This window comes from Armigeres subalbatus, chromosome 2 (assembly GCF_024139115.2).
Source record: "Armigeres subalbatus isolate Guangzhou_Male chromosome 2, GZ_Asu_2, whole genome shotgun sequence".
Classification (NCBI taxonomy): domain Eukaryota; kingdom Metazoa; phylum Arthropoda; class Insecta; order Diptera; family Culicidae; genus Armigeres; species Armigeres subalbatus.
The window spans coordinates 221,904,151-221,927,240 of record NC_085140.1 but is presented as its reverse complement, the minus strand read 5'-3'; the positions used below and the strand labels follow the sequence as shown (position 1 = coordinate 221,927,240).

At 37.5% G+C, this 23,090-nt stretch overlaps 1 protein-coding gene and 1 long non-coding RNA gene across 6 annotated transcripts in view; one reads left to right on the top strand and one right to left on the bottom strand.

Annotated features, from left to right (window-relative positions):
* The window catches only part of LOC134211716 (uncharacterized), a 68,423-nt gene that overhangs the window by 20,177 nt on the left and 25,156 nt on the right, over window positions 1–23,090 (bottom strand). For all 5 annotated transcript variants that reach the window (XM_062688873.1, XM_062688875.1, XM_062688876.1 and 2 more), the window contains 5 exons: window positions 17,121–17,389; window positions 16,819–17,062; window positions 16,421–16,608; window positions 16,152–16,353; window positions 6,407–6,657 (listed from right to left, as the gene is read on the bottom strand). In XM_062688873.1, coding sequence (XP_062544857.1) covers window positions 6,407–6,657; window positions 16,152–16,353; window positions 16,421–16,608; window positions 16,819–17,062; window positions 17,121–17,389 — 1,154 coding nt within the window. The remainder of the gene's footprint in view (window positions 1–6,406; window positions 6,658–16,151; window positions 16,354–16,420; window positions 16,609–16,818; window positions 17,063–17,120; window positions 17,390–23,090) is intronic.
* Window positions 2,774–3,293, top strand: LOC134215929 (uncharacterized). Its single transcript, XR_009980367.1, has 3 exons — window positions 2,774–2,926; window positions 2,980–3,147; window positions 3,211–3,293. It is a non-coding gene; the product is annotated as an uncharacterized LOC134215929 (long non-coding RNA).

The following is a 23,090-nucleotide window of genomic DNA, read 5'->3' as shown; positions in this document are numbered from 1 at the left end:
CGTACGTGTATCGCAAGCTTCTTCTTCCATAGCACTACATTCCAACTGGCCTGCTTTTCAACTTAAGTAATCTATTAGCATTTCTTTAGTTATTAATTGAAAGCTGTCTATGCCCGCCATTGCATTAGTATGTATCTTGTGTGGCAAATACAATGGATATACTATGTCCAGGGTGTGGAGAATGTTTCCCACCCGAAAACATCCTAGATCGGATCGAAAATCGATCTCGCCATCTCCGGATCTGTTCGCAAGGCTAACTGAAGACCTCAAGCCAGCATAGACGTCAAATTAATGTAACTTACAGGGCTTTTAGCTTGCGCAGTTCGCTTCTGCTAACTTACACGCGCGTTTTCTCTCGAAAGCTTGGGGACGTTTGAAGGCAGCTCCTCGCTTACGTCTATTGATGCCAGTAGTGGGGCTCGGAATATTCCAGGCTATAGACATCCCTATCTAACTCCCTTAGCCTAAAAATAGCCACCATGTCCCGGGCACAGTGTGCAGATAGACCGCTGTCAGTTGCATGGGATGTCAACAATCGTCAACAACACCAATGATTGTAGCTTGATAATTAAAAATATACACAACAATAAAAGAGCAGGATTTATTTTTAAATTTTGCTCAAGCTTTTCACGGTGAAATAAAAGACAAATTGTTGTTCTCCATGTAAGTAAAATCAAAATTGATCATATAGATAAGTTTTGAATCAATTAATCTCATTAGTCATAGGTATTTAATGAATATTCCCGATTAAAGTTGCATAAAGAAGAAAGCTGAGTTTGGATGTTTTATGATGTTAGGCTTTTTTAGATTGGACGTACGCTGCTCGACGTTGTTGTTGGTGTTGGCTACGCTAAACATGAGCTCTTAGCATAGGCCTGGAATATTCTTCTCTGCTGCAGTGGATGCGTTCTGGAAAACTACGGCTACGTTTTGGCTGATTTCTAGGTCTCTGCCGGAGTAAACGCAAAGTCCGACGCAATTCATATGAAAGAATAATAACTATTATCAATAAATTGTCAAACTTCTTTGTCGCGTCTACTCTAACTTCCTCCATAGGATGACCACCAAATGCCGTTGACAGTCCAGCTTTCACGATGGACTTTTCTGTAAGGAGTCACCGGGGGCTTAGACTGAGTTAGTGGCGGGTTCTTAGTCTCTGTTCCAGTTAGCGTCGGTGATGGTTGCAGTGGTACATTATCAGCCAGGGTTGTGCTAGATAATTCTCATACGATAATTATTGGAATTATCATTCGATAATTTCTCAGGTGTGAAAAATAGGCGAGTTTTCATAGGCGATAACTTTTCAAATTTTGGAATCGATTGATAATAAACAAAAAACTATCATTTAAATGTAAACCTAACTAATACCAATTTAATGTCAACACTAAAGTTCAATCGGATGTTTGGCATTGTGTTTTGGTGTAGTGTAGGAAAATAAGTTCAAAAATTGCATTCACCAATGCTTCGAATCGAGACACAATTATTGAACGATTCTTACTCTTTAGCGAGTGTTTATCAATTGATAATTTGAATATGTGATCGCTTCACCCTGGGCTTAAAAAACGCTTGCTTTGGTCTCTCCGAACAGAAAAGTCGAAAGCCTGAACATTACATACAGCTACGTAGTTCCCGATTGGGCTGCACTAGACTGGCCCAGGAAACAAAAAGTTGTCTAATTCCACGGGGCACCCCCCAGGATTGTGTCTTCGGGTGAGAAAATCAATCTCTGAAAATTTCAGCTCAATCGCTTGTTGCATAAGCTGGCGCATTTGATTTGAAGTTTGTATGGGGATTTCAGCCAAAATGTATAGGAAAATACACCTCCGTCACTCATTTGATCTGGAAATTGGTTCTGATTGCTCGATTGACCTCAGAATTGCAAAAACGGCAGTTGGTATGCTACAGAACAATTTCGCAGAACATTGTATGATGATTAAATGAACTTTTATATAGGTTTCGGCTGATGAGATTCGATCAAAAAACCCAAAAATACACAAATCAGCTCCTAATAAATCAGCCGAAAATTAAATAAAAGTTCATTTGATCATCTTGCAATATTCTGTGAAATTGTTCTGTAGCATACCACCTGCCGTTTTTGCAATTTTGAGGTCAATCGAGCAATCAGAATCAATTTCCAGATCGAATGAGTGACGGATGTGTATTTTTCTATACATTTTGGCTGAAATCCCCATACAAACTTCATATCAAATGCGCCAGCTTATGCAACAAGCGATTGAGCTGAAATTTTGAGAGATTGATTTTCTCACCCAAAGACACAATTCTGGGGGGTGCCCCGTGAAATTCAACAACATTTTTTTCTCCCCATAGTAATCTGGGCCAGTCTAGGCTGCACCTTTGAGTTTTTAAATTCCTTCTGGTGTTTGCTTGAAAATGTCTTGTGAAAATCCCTCGGAAATAAGTACCTTTATAAAATACTTTGCCGATTTTTTCAGATATTCTTTTAACTTTTTTTTAGAAATTTCTTTTGGAAATTTGATTAAAATTCTTACGGAAATTTCTTTGAATTTTATTTCAGCTGTTTTTTTTAAGAAACTTAAAAAAACTTCTTAAGGAAATGTTCCGGAAATATGTTTGGGAATTTCTTCAGGAAACCCCACAGAACTTCTCACTAAAAAAATGTGTTGATAAAATATGAGATTGCTGGGTCCTGGGTCCTTAATATCCTTTATGCCTAAGGTACTCATGCCTAACGTCCGTATACCAGTTCGTGTGACCAACATCTAGTTTGTTCTAGTTTGTGACCAACATCTACACTCAAAATAATCCACACTTCAATGCCACCTGGAAAATCACGTAGATCAGACAGAATGAACTTTCTCCTGACTTCATCTGTCGAAGGTAACAATCATTGGACCTTAGATAGAAAACAAATTGAAGACCAGTAATTGTTATTGTGGGGCCCTATGTATGTTACGTGGAAATCACGTAGATGTTCTCAGTATTCATTCACTATTTTAGTTCACTAGGTGCTGTTGTTCGCTGCCATTTCTGATTGACTTCTAATAAAGAAGTCGAAAATTAACTTAGAAAAACAAGTGGTTTTCGTACAGCAAACCAACCATATCGATTGTTAGTAGAACAAGCCTTGTCTACTTAACTTCTTAAATCTGCAGAAATTGAACAAAGGTATGTACAACATAACTAATGCAGATGTACATAAAGAAAATATTTTTTCTCATCTTTTTGTAGAAATCCAAAATTACTACCGTTTGAGGCAAATAGCACACCATAAAATGTATAAAAGCAACACCGATGAAATGGCAGTGACGGAGAAGCTACACATTTGTTTCGTTTTGATGTATTTATTAAATACAAATTAAATATATTTTATGCTACAAAGTTCTTGACTTATTTTAATTGAATAATAATAGCTAAAGAAAAATACCTTGAAATACAAATTAAATATCCATAATGATCACCAAAACACCATTTACTTTTTATCAGAACATAACTTTGATGCCACCGGAAAAGTCACGTAGCTATTATGTGATACTCTCCAGTAACATGATAAGAGTTCACGAGTTCATTTGTCACCTTCGATTCACGTAGCTGCTACGTGAAAAGTATGATGGAAAAAAGCCACTTATGTTTTCACGTAACATTGACGTTTGGATTATTTTGAGTGTAGTTTGCCTCGACCTAGCAGCCAAGGTACCGGTACTATAAGTATCAAACGGCCAAGTTATAGCCTATTCAGATTACGCCTTTTATGATCATAAATATCATGATAAACAACAACCTAATGCCATCCCCATATATTCAATTTTTTCTTTCTCAGCTTCAACACGATATTTATTACGATAAATAATCTATCCGTAATCTGAATAGGCTATTAAGCGCTATTAAGCTTATTGAAGCATATTTTGGCAGAATAATTTTAATGGTTACAACGCCACTAGCGTTCTATTACTGCTTTATTGTAAAAACCTTCGGAAAATGCTTCGGATATTCTTTTGAAATTCCTTGTGATTTTTTTGGGAACTCATTAAGAAAAATCTTAAGGAAAACTTTAGAAAACACCTAGAGGAGTTTTTCCGGATATTTTGCTTTTAAGAACTCTTTGGAAATTCTTCGAGAATACCTTTAAAAACTCCTTTGAAAAATCCATTCGGGATTCCTTCGGCTATTCTTTCAAGAATTTCTTTAGCAAAAACCTTTCACAAAGCACTTTTTTTTAATCCCTTCAGGCTTCCTTTCGGGAATTTCTTGATGAAACCATACGAAAAATCGTCCGGAAATTTGTATTGAAATTCCTCCGGGAATTCTTTTCGGTTTTTATCTTGGAAATACCTCCAGAGATAATTTAGAAAATTGCTTATCATTCTTCTAGACACTCTTTTAGTGATTTTTTTGAAAAAATCCTTGGAAAACTGATCCCCTAATTTTCAATGAATTGCCTGCTTTGAACGTGCTTACAGCGGCACACTAGGAGTTAACTTTGTGAAATCAGTATGGGGAAAGGCATCTAAGGCTCGATTTCTTAAAATTAAGCACCTTCATCGAAAAAATATTTGGTAGGCGTAGTAGCGGACACCTTCCTACATAACCGGTACCAAATAGTTTTTCATGAAAAGTTCCTGGTTTTGAGAAAACCCGCGTTAAATGTCTTTCGCCATACAAATTTCTGGTGGTTAACTCATGCTGGCTATTTTGCGCATACATATACTATAGCGTCTGGATGTGACAGCAACGGATAGAAAATCAGCCACTGCCAATAATTCATTAGTATTTTTTTTAATATATTCATAAAGAATTTCCGAGGGAATACTCAAAAGAATATACAAAGTAATCCCTAATTGATTTCCCGAATAAATTCCGAGATTTCACCAAGAATAGCTTCGAAAATTCTCCAGAAATTCTTTTGAAGATGGTAAATTTTTTTTTTGCGGAACGACGATCCACACTCAAAATAATCCACACGTTAATGGTACGTGGAAAATCACGTAGATTGCTAGAAATGAACTTCTTGACAGTTTCATTTGACGAAGGTAGCTATTATTGAACATCAGATAGCATCTAAACAAACATCCCGTCGCTATTACTCTTATTGCTTAATCACCTCTACGTGAAAATCACGTACACGTCTGAAGTTCATTTTGACACCAGATGCCGTCATTCACTCTAAATATTTAGGCGGAAAGAGTTGTTGCTCTCTAATTTTGGAATTTATAATATTGTTATACATTATAATTTATTGCCAAAAACTTACTATAGTAATTGATATAGCTGCTTTTATGTTAAGCATGTTAAGCGTGAATGAAAATTGATGCTTTTGTTGCCGCTGTAGTAGTTAATATCGATTGTGGAAACTCCGGGAATCCGAGATGGCGACGCAAAACAAAATTAGGACGCAAGTGAAAGGAGATTTTTTCTACTGTACTTTTAAATGGAATAAATATAATGTTTTATAAATTTGCTGTAACTTTATTGAATCGAATCGAGAAAATAATTACCGGGCAACAAACTACACCTTTTTCATTTGCGCTGTATCAAGTATCCAGTGCGCAAGGTTCTTTCAGAACCTACTGGTATTGTAAAGAAATAACTTTATGTACAAATATGCTCAACATAGCTCAGCAGCTTATGTTTTATTTTAGTTTATTTTATGTTATTTTAATGATATTTTTCACTCGAAAGGAAATTTGGGGTTAATAATAATAACGAGAATAATAGTCAACGAAAAAACGCGTGTCTTTTGCTCAAAATAAATATAAAATCCACTGAAACATCATTTGAAGCCTACCGCATCATACCGTGGATGCCACCTAAAAATCACGTAGCTATCACGTGGCACTCTGGTAAACAGGGTGTTCATGAGTTCATTTTTTGTTTACTTGCGTTTCACGTAGCTGTTACGTGAAAAAGGTGATGGAAAAAAACCACATATGTTTTCACGTAATATTGACGTTTGGATTATTTTGAGTGCATTAACGTTCACTCCATTTTCAAATGATTTGATTGGTATATTTTTTCAAATATTTTTAAGGATTTATTTCATCTTTTGGGAGAATTTCACTCATTATCATCGAGTATTCAAATTTCCCTGATTATGTCAGGAATTCCCTGATAATTCCAGGTATTTTCCAGGTGGGGAGAAATTCCCCGATAATTCCAGGCTTTTCAGGTAGTAGACACCCTGATAAAGTGGGTTGTTTTGCGAATCCGTGCGGGACAACTAAACAAATGGCTAATTTATTACCAGTTTTTTTTCAATGAAAGTGACTGATTCGAATATTTCAACTATTTTTGTGCCGAGCGAGACAACTGAACAGATGACTAATTTGCTACCAGTTATTTTTTCGATGAGAGTGACTGATTCAAACATTTTAACTACTTTTGTACATGTGTAAATAAAAATTAAAGCAGATTAAACAAGGAAACTTACCTGATGACATACTAAAGTTTTTACTTCTCTGCCTGCCCCAGGGGTTCAGCCCAAATGGACTTAACCATTCATAGATGGCAACAGCAATAGCCGTTACATTCAGAGAAGTGAAGATGGCTATCCAAAGCTCTGGAGAAAAAGGTAACAGAAATGCCAGTAGTGGTACATCAGGATTTGTCTGAGGTGCAGCTAGTAATGATACGCCGCCATGGAAAAAAGGAATACTGAAATCGATAACTTGAGCGCGCTCTCTGAAAAAAAAAATGCAATTTACCATTATTATACATATGTGGAGGATTTTTTCGCTAAGAAGACGGTCACAAAAACAGCGTCATGGAGCCACTGAATCATAGTAGAGATAATAAAAATGGCTCAGCTTATTGGCGCTTTGATGTTGCATGAAGAAGAAGAAGCAGAAAAATGATAATCGAAAAAATCTCCACGGGAAACCATACGAAGAAGTTTTTAAAACTCTTCTCAAAAATTCTAAAAGCAATTTAATTAAAAACGGTAAGCAGTACGGGGTTGGACTTTTCTTCTACTGTATAATAAACACAATATTTTTATTCGGAATTTTATTTTGTGATATTACACATAATACACAGTAGAAGAAAAGTCCAACCCCGTACTGCTTACCGTTTTTAATTAAATTGCTTCTAGAATTTTTGAGAAGAGTTTTAAAAACTTCTTCGTATGGTTTCCCGTGGAGATTTTTTCGATTATCATCTTTCTGCTTCTTCTTCTTCATGCAACATCAAAGCGCCAATTGAGCGATCCGGAATTGTTCCATATACAATTAATCCAGTGGTGATCTTTAACCACATGTTTTGCTACTCCTATTTCCAAAAGCCTGAATTTGACGTAACAATGTTGTGCTGAAATTCAAGTATGTACATTCTTTATTCTTTATTCTTTTACATTGTTCAGTATATGTAAGCAAATAAATACCATTGTTTCACACCTATTCAAGTTATAGTTCCCTCATCTCGAGCTTTTGAAAAATTTGGCTAATTTATATGTATAGCCACGTAGCTTCGTTGTATAATCACCTTAAAATACGTTGATTAGTCTAGTTCATTGATTAATTTATAATGAATCACCCACTTTGAGCGTGCTTACAGCGCACAATGGGGAAATCCGATTTCAAAGGTGGAAAAAATTGATAACTTTCTTCACGAACAACTTACAGAAGAGATCAAGAGCTTATTCGAAAGAGAATTTTGCAAAGAATTTAGTGAATGCTGTTTCATGGACGTGGAACGCTTCTGTATGTAGTTGTTGAGTTCGTTTTGCCCTAATGCCCCATGTATCGCGAGTTTCCAAACTATTTGTCATTTTATCTTTAAGACATTGTTCTAAAATTGTGTTTATCTCTTCACTGTGGATCCACAGAAGGGCACTACATATATTTTGTTGGTAAAAGATGGAAATTTAAGGGATTTTGGGGTCAAATAAGCATCAAAGTGCATTTTATGTGTAATTTTCATGTATTCTGTAAGAAAATAGTAATATTTACAGATAAGTTTAAAAACTTTTGAATAGCACCGATGCCAAACATTTCCAAACCATACCCGATAGCACAACTAGACAAGAATAGTCATATGTTATGAGCCTTGATGTGATCATAGATAGGAGGTGATGGGAGATACTCTTTTTTCTTACCTTTTTGTCCAAATTCTCCTATGAAATAATATAGCTCAATGATTCTGAGCAAGGAAATGATGTAGTAATATTAATTTAATTGATATTTTCCAATGATATAATTAAAATAACAAATATTGAATTATAGGGGATTTAGGGGTCATACAGCTCATTTAATGTAATTTTTTATTCGAAATAGGATAACATTTTTCACGAGCGACTCACAGGTAAAGTAAAGGGCTTATTCGAAAGCGAATTTTCCAAGAAATTCAGTGAGTGATGTTTTATAGACATGAGACACATCTGTATGTAGTTATTGAGCTGGTTTTGCCCCAATGTCCCATACATCAAAATTTTTCATATTCTGGTACTTTTATCTTTCAAAAATTACACTGAAATTCTGTTTTCCTCTTCATTGTAGATCCATACATAGCACTATACATAATTTGTTGGAAGAAGTTGGAAATTTAGGGGATTTTGTGGTCAAATAATCATCAAACTGCATCTATGTTAATTTTTCATGTATTCTGTAAAAAAATAATAATACCCAAGAAATCATTTGCACTATATTACGTCCAATGATCATTTAGGGTTAATATACGGTGATTTAAAAACTTGTAAGCATTGATGTAGCCCTAAATATGGTTAATTTTGGTGAAATCTACAGCCTATTGATTATTCAGATATTTACAAATAATAGTTGATATTATTGTCATAATTTTTTTTAACAGAAATTGATACCAAAAACAAATATCCATGTATTACATTAAAATGAATTTTTAAGGCATTTTGGGACAAATAAGTGGAAAAATTCATTAATTATGTATTTAAAAAAAAAAGGTTCTGGGCCCTTGGTTTTTTTCAAAGCAATATACGTATATTTGTTATTTTTATAGCATCATTGACAAATTATAATTGAATCAATGTTACTCCATCATTTCTTAACCCAGAATCATTGAGCTATATTATTTCATAAGGGGAATTTGGGTGAAACGTCATGAGAAAAGAATATTTCCTATCCATTCCTATCTATTATCACATCGACTAATATATTTACTCTTATCTAGTTGTGCAAACGGGTTTGGTTTGGGAATGATTGACATCGGCACTTTTCAGAAGCATTTAAAAAATCCGGGTTTTACCCAATAAATCACAAAACAAAACGAGAACTTCAGCTCGGTAATATTTTTACCGAGTTTTCCCGGTAAACATGAATTTGAACCGAGAGGTCAGTAAAATTTGAAAAATATACTGAGTTTTGTAATAAATTATACCGACCTCTCAGCAATGCTACAAAATTTACCGGGCATTGGTAAAAAGATAACCGAACTATTCTGTTCAGCAAATGAGATTGAAGTTGTCTGAAAAAAAAATACCGGGAACTCAGCGAAAAAAATATGTTTTGCTGAGCCAACGTTAATACTTTGACCGAGTTCAGTTCAGACTAATTTCTCATGACGCTCGATGTGCCGCCATATTGCGTATACATTTTTCTTTGGTAGTTCTAAACTAGGGTAGCTTTTGCTCGTGTTTTATTGTCGTCGCAATAAACTATTGTTTGAAATTGTTATTTTGGTAAGTAGAAGCGGTTCACTTAAGTTGGCAGCCATGGCCTGCAGGAAGAATAAAAAAATCTAATTGAATTTCAGAAATTTGGTTGTATCTGTCAGGTTTCGCCCGGGGAAACCAATATTCTCCTCGGTTCAAAGCTGCACGTCACCGACCACGCAGTCTACGGATGGCCCGAAAATCATCTTTCGAAGTATGGATCCACCTCTATCCTTGTGCACCCCAGTACCCGTTGGATTTCTATTACGGTTGCCTCACTCCTGGGGATTCAAAAAAGCTGCCCTATGAAATATATACGGGGATAAAAAACTACGGAAAACTTTCGCAGGGTGTGAGGCTGCCTTCAACAACAATCTCCACCGGGTCGGTCAATTTTGTTCGAAAACACTGTGGAAAATACTGTTTTGTTTTTGAATTAATAAACTTAATATCAACGAAAATTTGTTTCTCTTATTTTCCTTATAAATAAAGAAAAAGAATACTAAATTACATTTTCCTCAGCAGTATTCATTACCGAGGTCCGTATTCTTTTACAAATTCACCAGCAATTTTTTACCGAGTGCTCAGTAGCTGTTACAGATCAGCTCAATATTTTTTGACATTTCATCATTGAGGCTGTGAACCGAGAACTCGGTAAATGGTTGAACTTTATACTGAGCAGACTGCCGAGAGCTCAGCTGTTGAGAAATCGGTAATTCGTTTACCGAGCCCGTTAAATTAAATTAAGTGTGTATAATGAAGAGGAGAACACATCTTTAGTACAATAGGGTAAAACGACCTATTATGGAGGGGTTAAACACCGTGTCAAAATAAAATTGATTTCAAAAATTCTTTAAAAATTACATGTTGGTCTTTTTCTACATTGCGGTAGTCGAATAGGTTGCTCGTTAACTATAGATTCGTAAATATTACGTCAATTGTGCTAAACTTATGTTGTTTTGTTTTTATCACAATAAAAACAAATTACCGCAATAATAGGACGCAGGTGCCTATCGTTGCGACATTTTTTCAAGGTCAGTCCTATTGTTGCGGTATTGCATGCAATTCTTATGGAAATCGATACCACAACAATAGGACCTTAGCACTACCGCAATGATAGGCTCAAAGGATTCCAATTTTTAATGAAAAATGTTGATTTTTCATAATTTTGAACGGAATTTTGTCAAACAAAAGGTGTTCTAAACGTTAATTCAATGAGTTTTAGCGTATCCACAATTGTTTTTAATGCTATTATATCCAGAATGGACTATTTTAACACTACCGCAACATTAGGACATACCACAACGATAGGACGTTTTACCCTACTTGGAAGATAAAAGCACGAAAAATATGATAAACTGTGATGTATGAGACATTGGGGCAAAGCGAGCTTAATAACTACATACAGAAGTGCCTCACGTCTATAAAACATCTCTTACCGGATTTTTTTTGGAAAACTCCCTCTCAAATAAGCCCTTAATCTTCTATGTGCCTTGTCCGTGAAAAATGTTATCCTATTTTGAATAAAAAATTACATTAAATGAGCTGTATGACCCCTAAATCCCCTATAATACAATATTTATTATATGATTATTTGGGGGCAGCTGGCAGCAGGGACTATGTCCAAGGGCTTGATGATCCCTCCTCAGGCCATCTGCGAGTTGTGGCGCCTGCCTAGGATGTGGTGGGGTTTGACAGTGGGCCCTGTTAAACCTCTATAAAAAGCTGCATGAATCCGGAAGTAGGTTCCGCCAAAGCGACCGTGTGCCGCTCAAAGCGCACAAGCCCAAGTCGGCCCTCCGACGAGACAGGAGGTTTGCGCAGGCGCAAATAAGCCGCCTTTAAAACAACTATTACGAACGACATAGAAGATAATACGACTCGATAAAATCGGCAACGACCTAGGCGACGAATAAAGGATCACGATTGGAATCTTGGAACATGGAACTGCAAGTCGCTAGGCTTCGAAGGTTGCGACATAATCTACGATAAATTACATCCCCGCAACTTCGATGTCGTAGCGCTGCAGGAAATCTGCTGGACAGGACAGAAAGTGTGGAAAAGCGGGCATCGAGCGGCTACCTTCTACCAAAGCTGTGGCACCACCAACGAGCTGGGAACCGGCTTCATAGTGCTGGGAAAGATGCGCCAACGCGTGATTGGGTGGCAGCCAATCAACGCAAGGATGTGCACTGAGGATAAAAGGCCGTTTCTTCAACTATAGCATCATCAACGTGCACTGTCCACACGAAGGGAGATCCGACGACGAGAAAGAAGCGTTCTATGCGCAGCTGGAGCAGACATACGATGGATGCCCACTGCGGGACGTCAAAATCGTCATCAGTGACATGAACGCTCAGGTAGGAAGGGAGGAAATGTATAGACCGGTCATCGGACCGGATAGTCTGCATACCGTATCGAACGACAACGGCCAACGATGCATAAACTTTGCAGCCTCCCGCGGAATGGTAGTCCGAAGCACTTTCTTCCCCCGCAAGAATATCCACAAGGCCACATGGAAATCACCTAATCAAGTAACGGAAAACCAAATCGACCACGTTCTAATCGAAGAGCAGCTAGGCGCAGCATCTCTTGAAGATGGCTGGAGAGATATTCGATCCGCCATTGGAAACACCGCAGCCGCTGCACTAGGCACGGTGGCTCCGGATCAGAAAAACGACTGGTATGACGGTGAATGTGAGCAGTTAGTTGAGGAGAAGAATGCAGCATGGGCGAGATTGCTGCAACACCGCACGATGGCGAACGAGGCACGATACAAACGGGCGCGGAACAGACAAAACTCGATTTTCCGGAGGAAAAAGCGCCAGCAGGAAGATCGAGACCGTGAGAAGACGGAGGAACTGTACCGCGCTAATAACGTTCTATGAGAAGTTGAACCGTTCACGTAAGGGCAACGTGCCACAGCCCGATATGTGTAAGGATATAAACGGGAACCTTCTTACAAACGAGCGTGAGGTGATCCAAAGGTGGCGGCAGTACTACGAAGAGCACCTGAATGGCGATATGGCAGACAACGGTGGCGGTATGGTAATGAACCTAGAAGCACGCGCGCAGGACATGCGACTTCCGGCTCCGAATCTCCAGGAAATCCAGCCAACTACCGGGAGAGCTGTTTAAACACGGTGGTGAGGCACTGGTTAGAGCGCTGCACTGGGTGATTACCAAGGTTTGGGAGGATGAGGTTCTGCCGCAGGAGTGGATGGAAGGTGTCGTGTCCCATTTACAAAAGGGCGATGAGCTGGATTGTAGCAACTACCGCGCAATCACATTGCTGAACGCCGCCTACAAGGTACTCTCCCAAATTTTATGCCGCCGACTAACACCAATTGCAAGAGAGTTCGTGGGGCAGTACCAGGCGGGATTTATGGGTGAACGCTCTACCAGGTGTTCGCCATACGTCAGGTATTGCAGAAATGCCGCGAATACAACGTGCCCACACATCATCTATTTATCGACTTCAAATCCGCATATGATACAATCGATCGGGACCAGCTATGGCAGCTAATGCACGAAAACGGATTTCCGGATAAACTGTTACAGTTTATCAAGGTGACGATGGATCGGGTGATGTGCGTAGTTCGAGTTTCAGGGGCATTATCGAGTCCCTTCGAAACGCGTAGAGGGTTACGGCAAGGTGATGGTCTTTCGTGTCTGCTATTCAACATCGCTTTGGAGGGAGTAAAGCGAAGGGCAGGGATTGACACGAGTGAGTGGTACGATTTTCACGAAGTCCGTCCAGTTTTTTGGTTTCGCCGACGTCATTGATATCATGGCACGTAACTTTTAGAGGATGGTGGAAGACTGAAAAGCGAAGTTAAACGGATTGGACTAGTCATCAACACGTCGAAGACGAAGTACATGATAGGGAGAGGCTCAAGAGAGGTCAATGTAAGCCACCCAAGTAACCAAAAGTTCCTTTAAGAGTACGTTTTTCGCTTAAGCAGCTCAGTGAATCTGATTAAGCGAAAAACGTACTCTTAAAGGAACTTTTGGTTACTTGGGCACCCACCACGAGTTTCTATCTACAAGAAGCCGAGGTGCACAACGGGCAAGGTGGATCGATCAGGTGGATGACGATTTGCGGACCCTCCGCAGACTGCGTGGTTGTCGAAGTGCAGCCATGGACCGAGCTGAATGGAGAAGTTTTTTATGTGCAGCACAGGCCACTCCGGTCTTAGTCTGATAATAAAATAAAAATGATTATTTGTTACTTTCATTATATCATTGAAAAATATCAATTAAATTAACATTACTACATCATTTCCTCAGAATCATTGAGCTATATTATTTCATAGGGGAATTTGGGCATAAAGATAAGAAAAAGGGTATCTCCCATCACCTACTATCTATGATCACATCAAGGCTCATAACATATGACTATTCTTGTCTAGTTGTGCTATCGGGTATGGTTTGGAAATGTTTGGCATCGGTGCTATTCAAAAGTTTTTTAAAATCGTTTTTTACTCAGTAAATAACCAAATAAAACATTTGTGAAACGTTTTTTTTAAATAAATTTTTGTTCGGCAAACATTTGTCAATATCTGTTCAACACTTTGAGACAATAATATCAACACTTATCTGTAAAAATTACTATTTTTTACAGAATACATGAAAATTACACATGAAATGCACTTTGATGCTTATTTGACCCCAAAGTCCCTTAAATTTCCAACCTTTACCAACAACATATATTTAGTGCCCTTCTGTAGATCCACAGTGAATAGATAAACACAATTTTAGAACAATGTCTTAAAGATAAAATGACAAATAGTTTGGAAACTCGCGATATATGGGGCATTAGGGCAAAACGAGCTCAATAACTGCATACAGAAGTGTTCCACGTCCATGAAACAGCACTCACTGAATTCTTTGCAAAATTCCCTTTCGAATAAGCTCTTGATCTTTTCTGTAAGTTGATCGTGAAGACAGTTATCAATTTTTTCCACCTTTGAAATCGGATTTCCCCATTGTGCACTGTATGTGATTCACTCCGGCCAAGAAAAAAACGGAGTTGTTGTAAGTAAAGTTGGTATATTTTTATCGTCCTTTGGATTTTTTGCTTGTTCTCATGCTCTTTGTCTTTTTTCTCGTTCCAGTTGGCGAGTAATGGCGCTTGAACCTTAGGCTCATCTTTTTCTTCATTGGCATTACATCCCCTCTGGGACATTGCAACCTTGCAGCTGAGTTTTCGCTTTCACAGTTTCTGCTAGGTTTCTTAGTCAAATATGCTGCCTTCTTTAAAAGCACACACGCCCGGAATAAAGTAGAAAGTGACGCATACACAATTTTTCAAAAAAAAAGCTTACGAGTAGTACATTGAGTTCTTTAACAGAAAAATGAAAAATTTGTTTGCGCATACGTCACCGTTTTTAAATAACGGCAGATGTGGTTCCCCTTCTTAAACATGGTTTTTCTCCTTATTGACATTACATCCCCCACTGGGACATTGCCGCCTCGCAGCTCAGAGTTCGTTTAGCACTTCCACAGCTATTAACTGCGGAGTTTTTTGTCCAAGTTAGACAACTTTCTAAAATCAGTATGGCGAAAGCCATCTAAGGTTCGATTTCTCAAAATTGAGCACCTTTATCGGAAAAATATTTGGTAAGCGTGATAGCGGACACCTTCCTACACAACCGGTACCACCAAATAGTTTTTCATTAAAGGCTCCTAATATTGAGAAAACTCGCGTTAGATGTCTTTCGCCATATAAATTTCTGATCACCCAAAAAAATCTACACGTTGTTTCCACCTGAAAAAGTACGTAGATTTTTTCCACCTGAAATTCACGTAACTTTTACCTGATTTTTCGATAGAATTTTTATTCTACGTGAAAATCAGGTAAGTTCTACCTGAGTTTTGGATAGAATTCACCGGACACGTAAGTTTCACCTGAATTTTCTGAAGCATTTGCAGCTACGTGTGCACGTAAAATGTACCTGAAAATTCAGGTGAAAACAACGTTTAGATTATTTGGAGTGATGGTTAACGCATGCTGGCTATTTGCGCATATACGATAGCGCCTGGATGCTGGCAGCGGCGGGTTGAAAACCAGTGATTAATGAATCGCCCACTTTGAGCGTGCTTACAGCGGCACACTAGGAGTTAACTTTCTGAAATCATATGGCGAAAGGTATCTAAGGTTCGATTTCTCAAAATTAAGCACCTTCATCGAAAAAATATTTGGTAGGCGTAGTAGCGGACACCTTACTAGATAACCGGTACCAAATAGTTTTTCATGAAAAGTTCATAGTTTTGAGAAAACCCGCGTTAGATGACTTTCGCCATACACATTTTTGGCAGTTAATTCATGCTGGCTATTTTGCGCATATACTAGAGCGCCTGGATGTGACAGCGGCGGGTAGAAAATCAGCCGCTGCCAATAATTCATTTGTTATCATTTATTATGCTGGACGAGACGGAACGGAATCGTACATACGATCGTTCGATTGAACGATCGATTGTACCGAGTCGAAGTTCAGAATTCAGCGGTTCCTGTGACGCAAAGGATCATCTATTATCAATTCTGGCCACATACCTCGAAACACTTAGAGGAGCAAATGTTATGTCAGCACTTCCGGTAACAAGATCCCCAATAATTCCATTCCACTGAACTTTAAGTATCTTTGAGGGTGGTGCAATCCGTATGGGGGGATCCGTGATAACCTCTGGTGGATTTAAACTCATTTCTAGAATTTGCGATAATTTTGAGCCACGCTTAAGACTTCTACCAGATTGAGCTGAAAAATTAATAAAAGGAAAATACGTTATCGAATAAACTATGAATAATTACTTGCACAAATTTACCATCAAATTTAGATAATTCCACCCTTCTAGGTACATCCCTTCTCGGCGTTGTAGTTTGGTATCCATTCTTCATAGTATTTTTGCGTCCAAATAATCCATCATGGACAATATAAAGGTCGAATCCAAAACCTAGATCTAAAGCAACTTTTTGTAACAAGTCCATGGACAATCCATAACAGCATCTTACGCTGAAAAACATTGAATAATAAGTTTAACAACCGTTTCCTAAGCAAGAAAAAAAATATATATAGATCAAAAATACGTTATTAAACATTTCGGTCATTCTTGTGAAGACGTTATTACACACCTTTTTGCCATAAACTTCTACGTCTCAATTTTGATAGTGTCCATGTTTCTAAATTATTTAAAACTATATGGATATTTACTATTTTTCTCACCTATATATGCGTTTCTCATATTTTTTATCATCGGTTTCAGCTTCTTCGCCTAGATCTTTACGTCTTCTCTGAATTTCAATCTTGTTGAACATTTGAGTAAGATTTTGCCTCCCCGTTATGTATACTTTGTAGCATAAAATCCCACGCAGACATTGTTCTTGATCGGTAAGCTCTGTTTCCATTACGAAAGGAGGTGCCACGGCCACAACCACGCGAAATACTGAGCGTGCTTTAGATAATAACCCTGCAAAACCATTCTATCGTTGATATAATAGTAGTGATTTTAAATATTACTAACATACCTGTGACCACGATATCACCACTAGGCCATACAATAGTGTCTAAATGCACATTTCGTCCCGATATAAAACCAACTCTTCGCCATTTTGTCGAGCTAGTATTCACAATACGGCTACTGAACGATTCCTGGCGAGAATCGTGTTTTATAATTGGTCGTTTTGTGACAGGAACTAGATTTAGAACTTCAAAATGTGTTATTAATGATTTCTCCACCAAGCCACCCATTATCGTTTGACCACTAAGGCCCCTAGTTGCGCCATCTTGTAGGTGTCTAAAATACAGAAACTGCAATCAATAACGTATCTACGACGAATGAAACGAATGAAATCAGCTTTGTAATTGTAATTGTGATTTTTATTGGAAACGATAACCGGTTGGTGAAATTAAAACAGATTAAATGACGTAGAAAACTTGAGAATATAAAAAATCACGTAAAAATCATGCAACGAAAACAAAATTAATGGCGCAATCTGAATAGGCTATAAAATACTAAGCAAAAGTAATATACCCAGCTTTATGAGAAATCATTAAAACAATAATAATAATGTTATGAATAGCGACTGTTTTCGTCAACTCAGCCTAATAGACTATTCAGATTACTACATTTATGATAATCAGTGTTGGTAGAATCATACTTAAATCTCAATCATCGAGGCTTCATGCACGAGCTAACTCGCTTGCGATTTTGTAAAGAAAGTATCGTAGAATTTGAGATTTTACCAACACTGCACAATAGGAAAAAATGTCTATAACGCGAATAAATTCAATATCTCGGTTCGGTAAGGGCGGATTGCGCTGAAATTTTGACAAAAACCGTAGAACTTTCTGGGGAATCGTGCAAAAGTGGTTAAGTTCACTGCACGAAGCAGCAAGATCTCGTTTTACCCCAATGTCACCTATTTGCTTTGTAATTCGTCAAGCTCAGAGTTACAAATAATCGAAAAAACATAACACATTTGACCTAAAATTTTGCTAAAAATCGTGTTATGAGAGCTCTGTATACTACACGATGTTGGGAATGAATTATTGGCAGTGGCTGATTTTCTACTCGCCGCTTCCACATCCAGGCGCTATCGTATATGCGCAAATAGCCAGCATGAGTTAGCCGCCAGAAATTTGTATGGCGAAAGACATCTAACGCGGGTTTTCTCAATATTAGGAACATTTCATGAAAAACTATTTGGTACCGGTTATGTAGGGAGGGGTCCGCTACTACGCCTACCAAATATTTTTTCGATTAAAGTGCTTAATTTTGAGAAATCGAACCTTAGATGCCTTTCGCCATACTGATTCCAGAAAGTTAACTCCTACTGTGCCGCTGTAATTACGCTCAAAGCAGGCGATTCATTGAGATCTTGCCGATTTTACCCCACGCTCTCATATTCCTCAAATTGCTTACAAATAACATCACATTACTTCTTCTTCTTCTTATTGGCATTACATCCCCACACTGGGACAGAGCCGCCTCGCAGCTTAGTGTTCATTAAGCACTTCCACAGTTATTAACTGCGAGGTTTCTAAGCCAGGTTAACATTTTTGCATTCGTATATCATGAGGCTAACACGATGATACTTTTATGCCCAGGGAAGTCGAGACAATTTCCAATCCGAAAATTGCCTAGACCGGCACCGGGAATCGAAGTCATTACCTAAAGTTTGGATATTAATGAATCGCCTGCTTTGAGCGTGCTTACAGCGGCACACTAGGAGTTAACTTACTGAAATCAGTATGGCGAAAGGCATCTAAGGTTCGATTTCTCAAAATTAAGCACTTTCATCAAAAAAATATTTGGTAGGCATGGTAGCGGACACCTTCCTACATAATCGGTACCAAATAGTTTTTCATGAAAGGTTTCTTATTTTGAGAAAACCCGCGTTAGATGACTTTCGCCATACAAATTTCTGGCGGTTAACTCTTGCTGGCTATTTTGCGCATATACTATAATAGCGCCTGGATGTGACAGCGGTGGGTAGAAAATCAGCCACTGCCAATAATTCATAAGCATACAACGAGTTTCGTATGATGGCAAAGGAAAATTAGTCCAACTTAGCTTTCGAAGTGCATATAATAAAAATTGTTTCTGGACTGACTCAATCCGGTTAAAATGTGTATTTGAAAATGAAGACCAAACAGTGCTGCCATATTCTTGTTGACCTGTTGACCTGACATAAGCAATATATAACGTTTTTATTGTATATGGATCAGTTATAATAAAATCGTTCAATGAATCCAAGCATACTATTAGCTCTATTTATAATAGTGTTGTAATGGTCAACGAAAGTAAGTTTTGGGTCCAAGATTATTCCTAAATTCCTGATTTCATCACACTTTTCTATGTTATGGTTATCTAGAGTAATAACGATATTTTGATTATTTCTTTTTCTACTGAAAGCAATTGAGTAACATTTTTTCACATTTAGTTTAGTTGCAGTAAACTTTTCCCGGATAGAGATGAATAACAAATAAATAACATAATAATAACAAATTTGGCTATGATATCAGATTTATTTATTCTCATGTTATTCATAAATAACATAAAATAGCATCCCAACAACACATATAATATTTTCTTTTTTTCACATATTTTTCTATTGGTTTGTTATTATAATAGCAAAACGAGTTATTTATGAGTTATTTATTTTTGATATTTTAGCAACTATATCAAACAAACTAATATCAGATTTTGCTATTCAGTTATTCATATATTAATAGTAAAATTTGATATTATCTTGCTGTTTTCTTCTACCCGGGTTGTTAGACCATGTATTGAATAAAATAATATCATTTTTAAAAGCGATGATATCTTCAGAATTTTTAATTTCTAAATATAGTTTAATATCGTCAGCATACATTAAAATTTTATTTGTTTTAATGTAGGATTAGTCGTTAAAAATATAATGAATAGTAGATGACCTAGATGCGAGCCCTAACTCCAGAGGTGGCACGAACAGGTCAAGGTCTTCCACGGAAAGCATAACAAATAAGGGGCATTAGGGTAAAACAAGGTCTTGTAGCTCCGTGTAGTGAACTTAACCACCTTTGCACGATTCCCCAGAAAATTCTACGATTTGTGTCAAATTTTCAGCGCAATCCGTCCATTGCTCAGCGCGAGCCGGTGACAAGCGTGGTTTCATCATCATCAATAGACATAGCCCGCTGTCATCAATGAAACGCAGTATGAAAAAAAACCCAGATTAATCCACCTACAGTGAGATTTTGACCCTTCCTTAGTTATAAGGAAATTTCTTCCAGACTCTAGTATTTAAAACGAGATAAAACTACACAGTTTCCCACGGCGATTTACTGTGAAAGTGACAGAACAATTGCCTACCCAAAGGCGGATGTCATGAGTTGAGTGACAACTCAACGAGTGATAACGTACTGTAGTTCATGCTGCCTACCTATAAGGCGCTCGTCGGATTGAATAACTATTGTGACATGGTTAGTAACTATTGTAACGCTGGTTGCATATATTGTACTCTTAATTTCCAGAGACCTCGATATTAATTAATCCAGAACTAACTAAATCAGTCATTGATTTGAGCGAAACTCAATAGCGTTCAATAATAACATATATTTCGCCTTATGGATGCCTAATTTGGTAAAACTAAACTTGTTCAATACCTTAAAAATGAGCGAGATTTGTATGGTAGTAAATTTTGGAATTTGCACACATGCGCACACATACATGCATACAAGTGATCTATTAGTATCTCAAAACATGCTATCTAGCTTCGACTGAAGAAATTTTTTAAATCCCTTTCTATTTTTACGTTTTTGCTTTTCTGAGAAGATTTTTTTGTACAAGCTTCTATATGTTCCTCAATTAAAATCATTTGTTTCTTTGAAACTCTCTGTTTAAATAACAGACGCCTGATGTTGGATTATGTGATTTTCCTCAGTCTCTGGTGCTTGGCTTCCCGGTGGAACTTATATTTAGTATCCTTCGGAAAGAATCTGTGCCCGCGATGGAGGAGTCAATTAAGGCAACATTCGTTTGAACACGGAGCGACTTGTCTTTGTGGGCGGGGACTCGAGCGTCGATCTGGAGACCCTCGCGTGCGTGTTGATGTTTGTTTGCAGCAGCGTATGGGTAGTTTTGAGAATTTGGTCTTGAAATGATATCCTCAAGCATTGTTCTTACGTCACGTCATTTACTAAACTAAGAACCCACAACATGTACAAAACTAACCATCGTACCAAATCATGTCATCATAACTAAAGTAAACTTTTAAGATACTATGCAATATTTTAATATCTCTTTAAACACTTTAAACACTTCGGGTCATAATCAATGAATTTTCCACTTTATGCTTTCACTCCAGGCTATGATACCCTCCCGTGTATCACGCAAAACCGAAAACACCTATGTGTAAGGAGGTTGCGATGCCTATTTTCGTCCCAATAGGTACGATGTATTATGGAAAGTTTGAACTAAAAATTCATGCTTGTGATTTGGCTCAGCGAACCCCTTGTACATCATGAAAATGGAAATGAAAATGACTATTTGTGGGAAGGTTTTGCTACAACTTTTATAACGAAGGTATAACGCTACTTGCAGTAACTTAGACTTGATTGGTTAAAATGTTCTCATTTAGTAGAAGACGAATTTCGCGCCAACTCGACCAGCGGTTGGCAGCACCATCTCAGAATCGAATGAAACTTGGTGGGCATAAAAATATGGTATTTCTAAGCCACTCTGCATACTTAGTTTTTCAAAAATTGTCAAGAATAACATTTGATGAGGGCCTAATTTTTTTCCATGGATTTTTTATAAATCGATGTAACTCTAAAATGACAAGACCTACAAAAAAGTGTTGTATGGCGGACTGTCGTGAAATTCCCAGAAGTTTTTTGGAAAAATATCCAAAAAATAAAATACCGATTTCTACACTAAAAAAAATAGTTTTAAAAATTCAAATCGATATTACAAAAAAACTCATCTCAGAAATCGATGAATTTTTTTCTGCAGATAGATATTTTTAATTATCTAACTTTTCTGGGAATAATGTTCCTGTGACACATTTAAGGAAAAAAAGTTTTTCTAACAAAAAAATTTTTCATGTCAACATTGTGTGAAAATTTATCAGCGTGCTTTATGCCTACAGCGCCAATTATAGGTTCAGCAGCCTATCATCAACCAACGACACATTTTGGAAGTATAAAAAATTGTTTAGGGAGCAATTTCGCATAATCTAACAGGTGGTGGCTGGCCCAATTATTACTTCCGGTCTTTTACTATACTTAGTATAGTAATAGTCAAGCATTCGTTCTACATATTACTAATATGGGGGTAAGCGTGGTGAATTGTTATAGAATTTAAAAAGAAAACGAATGCTAAGACCAAGTGCCACTGGATGACTCCAAACGGGCCAGTATAATGTGGGGTAGTCAGGGTTTAACTAAATTAGCTAATTGTATAACTTATTTTGCCACGCACCAATTTCAGTATAATTTGTTTCTACGAATCAAATTACTAGAAGTTAGGTTTTCAGCATTACTTAGCGCAAGAGAGGGTTTAAACTCTGCGTTAAACTGAATTTTATTCGCCGATTCGGGGCGTTATCATGAGTGATCAGCACTCATGGAACACATTGTTTAACGCGAATGTCAGCCGGGTTCGATCAAAAGTGTAAGATTTAGTGTAATTAGTTTAATTATTTTTATTTTTAGGCATCAAACGTTAGGAGCATGTTTTCATGTAAGCTCACAACGGTATAGTGTAGGCCGTCCTCGATTGGGGTCCTGTGGGTCGCATGTAGTGGCTGTGCTCGGGGCAGTTATGTGTTGAAAGCGGTTTCGGGGCAGTTAGGATTGAGTTTTAATATAAACAGATGTAGGATTGAACAAAGTTATAACCTTTAAGGTTCATATTGTGGAGACTATTGACAGTCAAAGCGTTGAGGATAAGCTTTTAGTTAGCAACTGAATTAATTTATCCGATTTGGAATCCTAGATTGAATAGTAGGTAT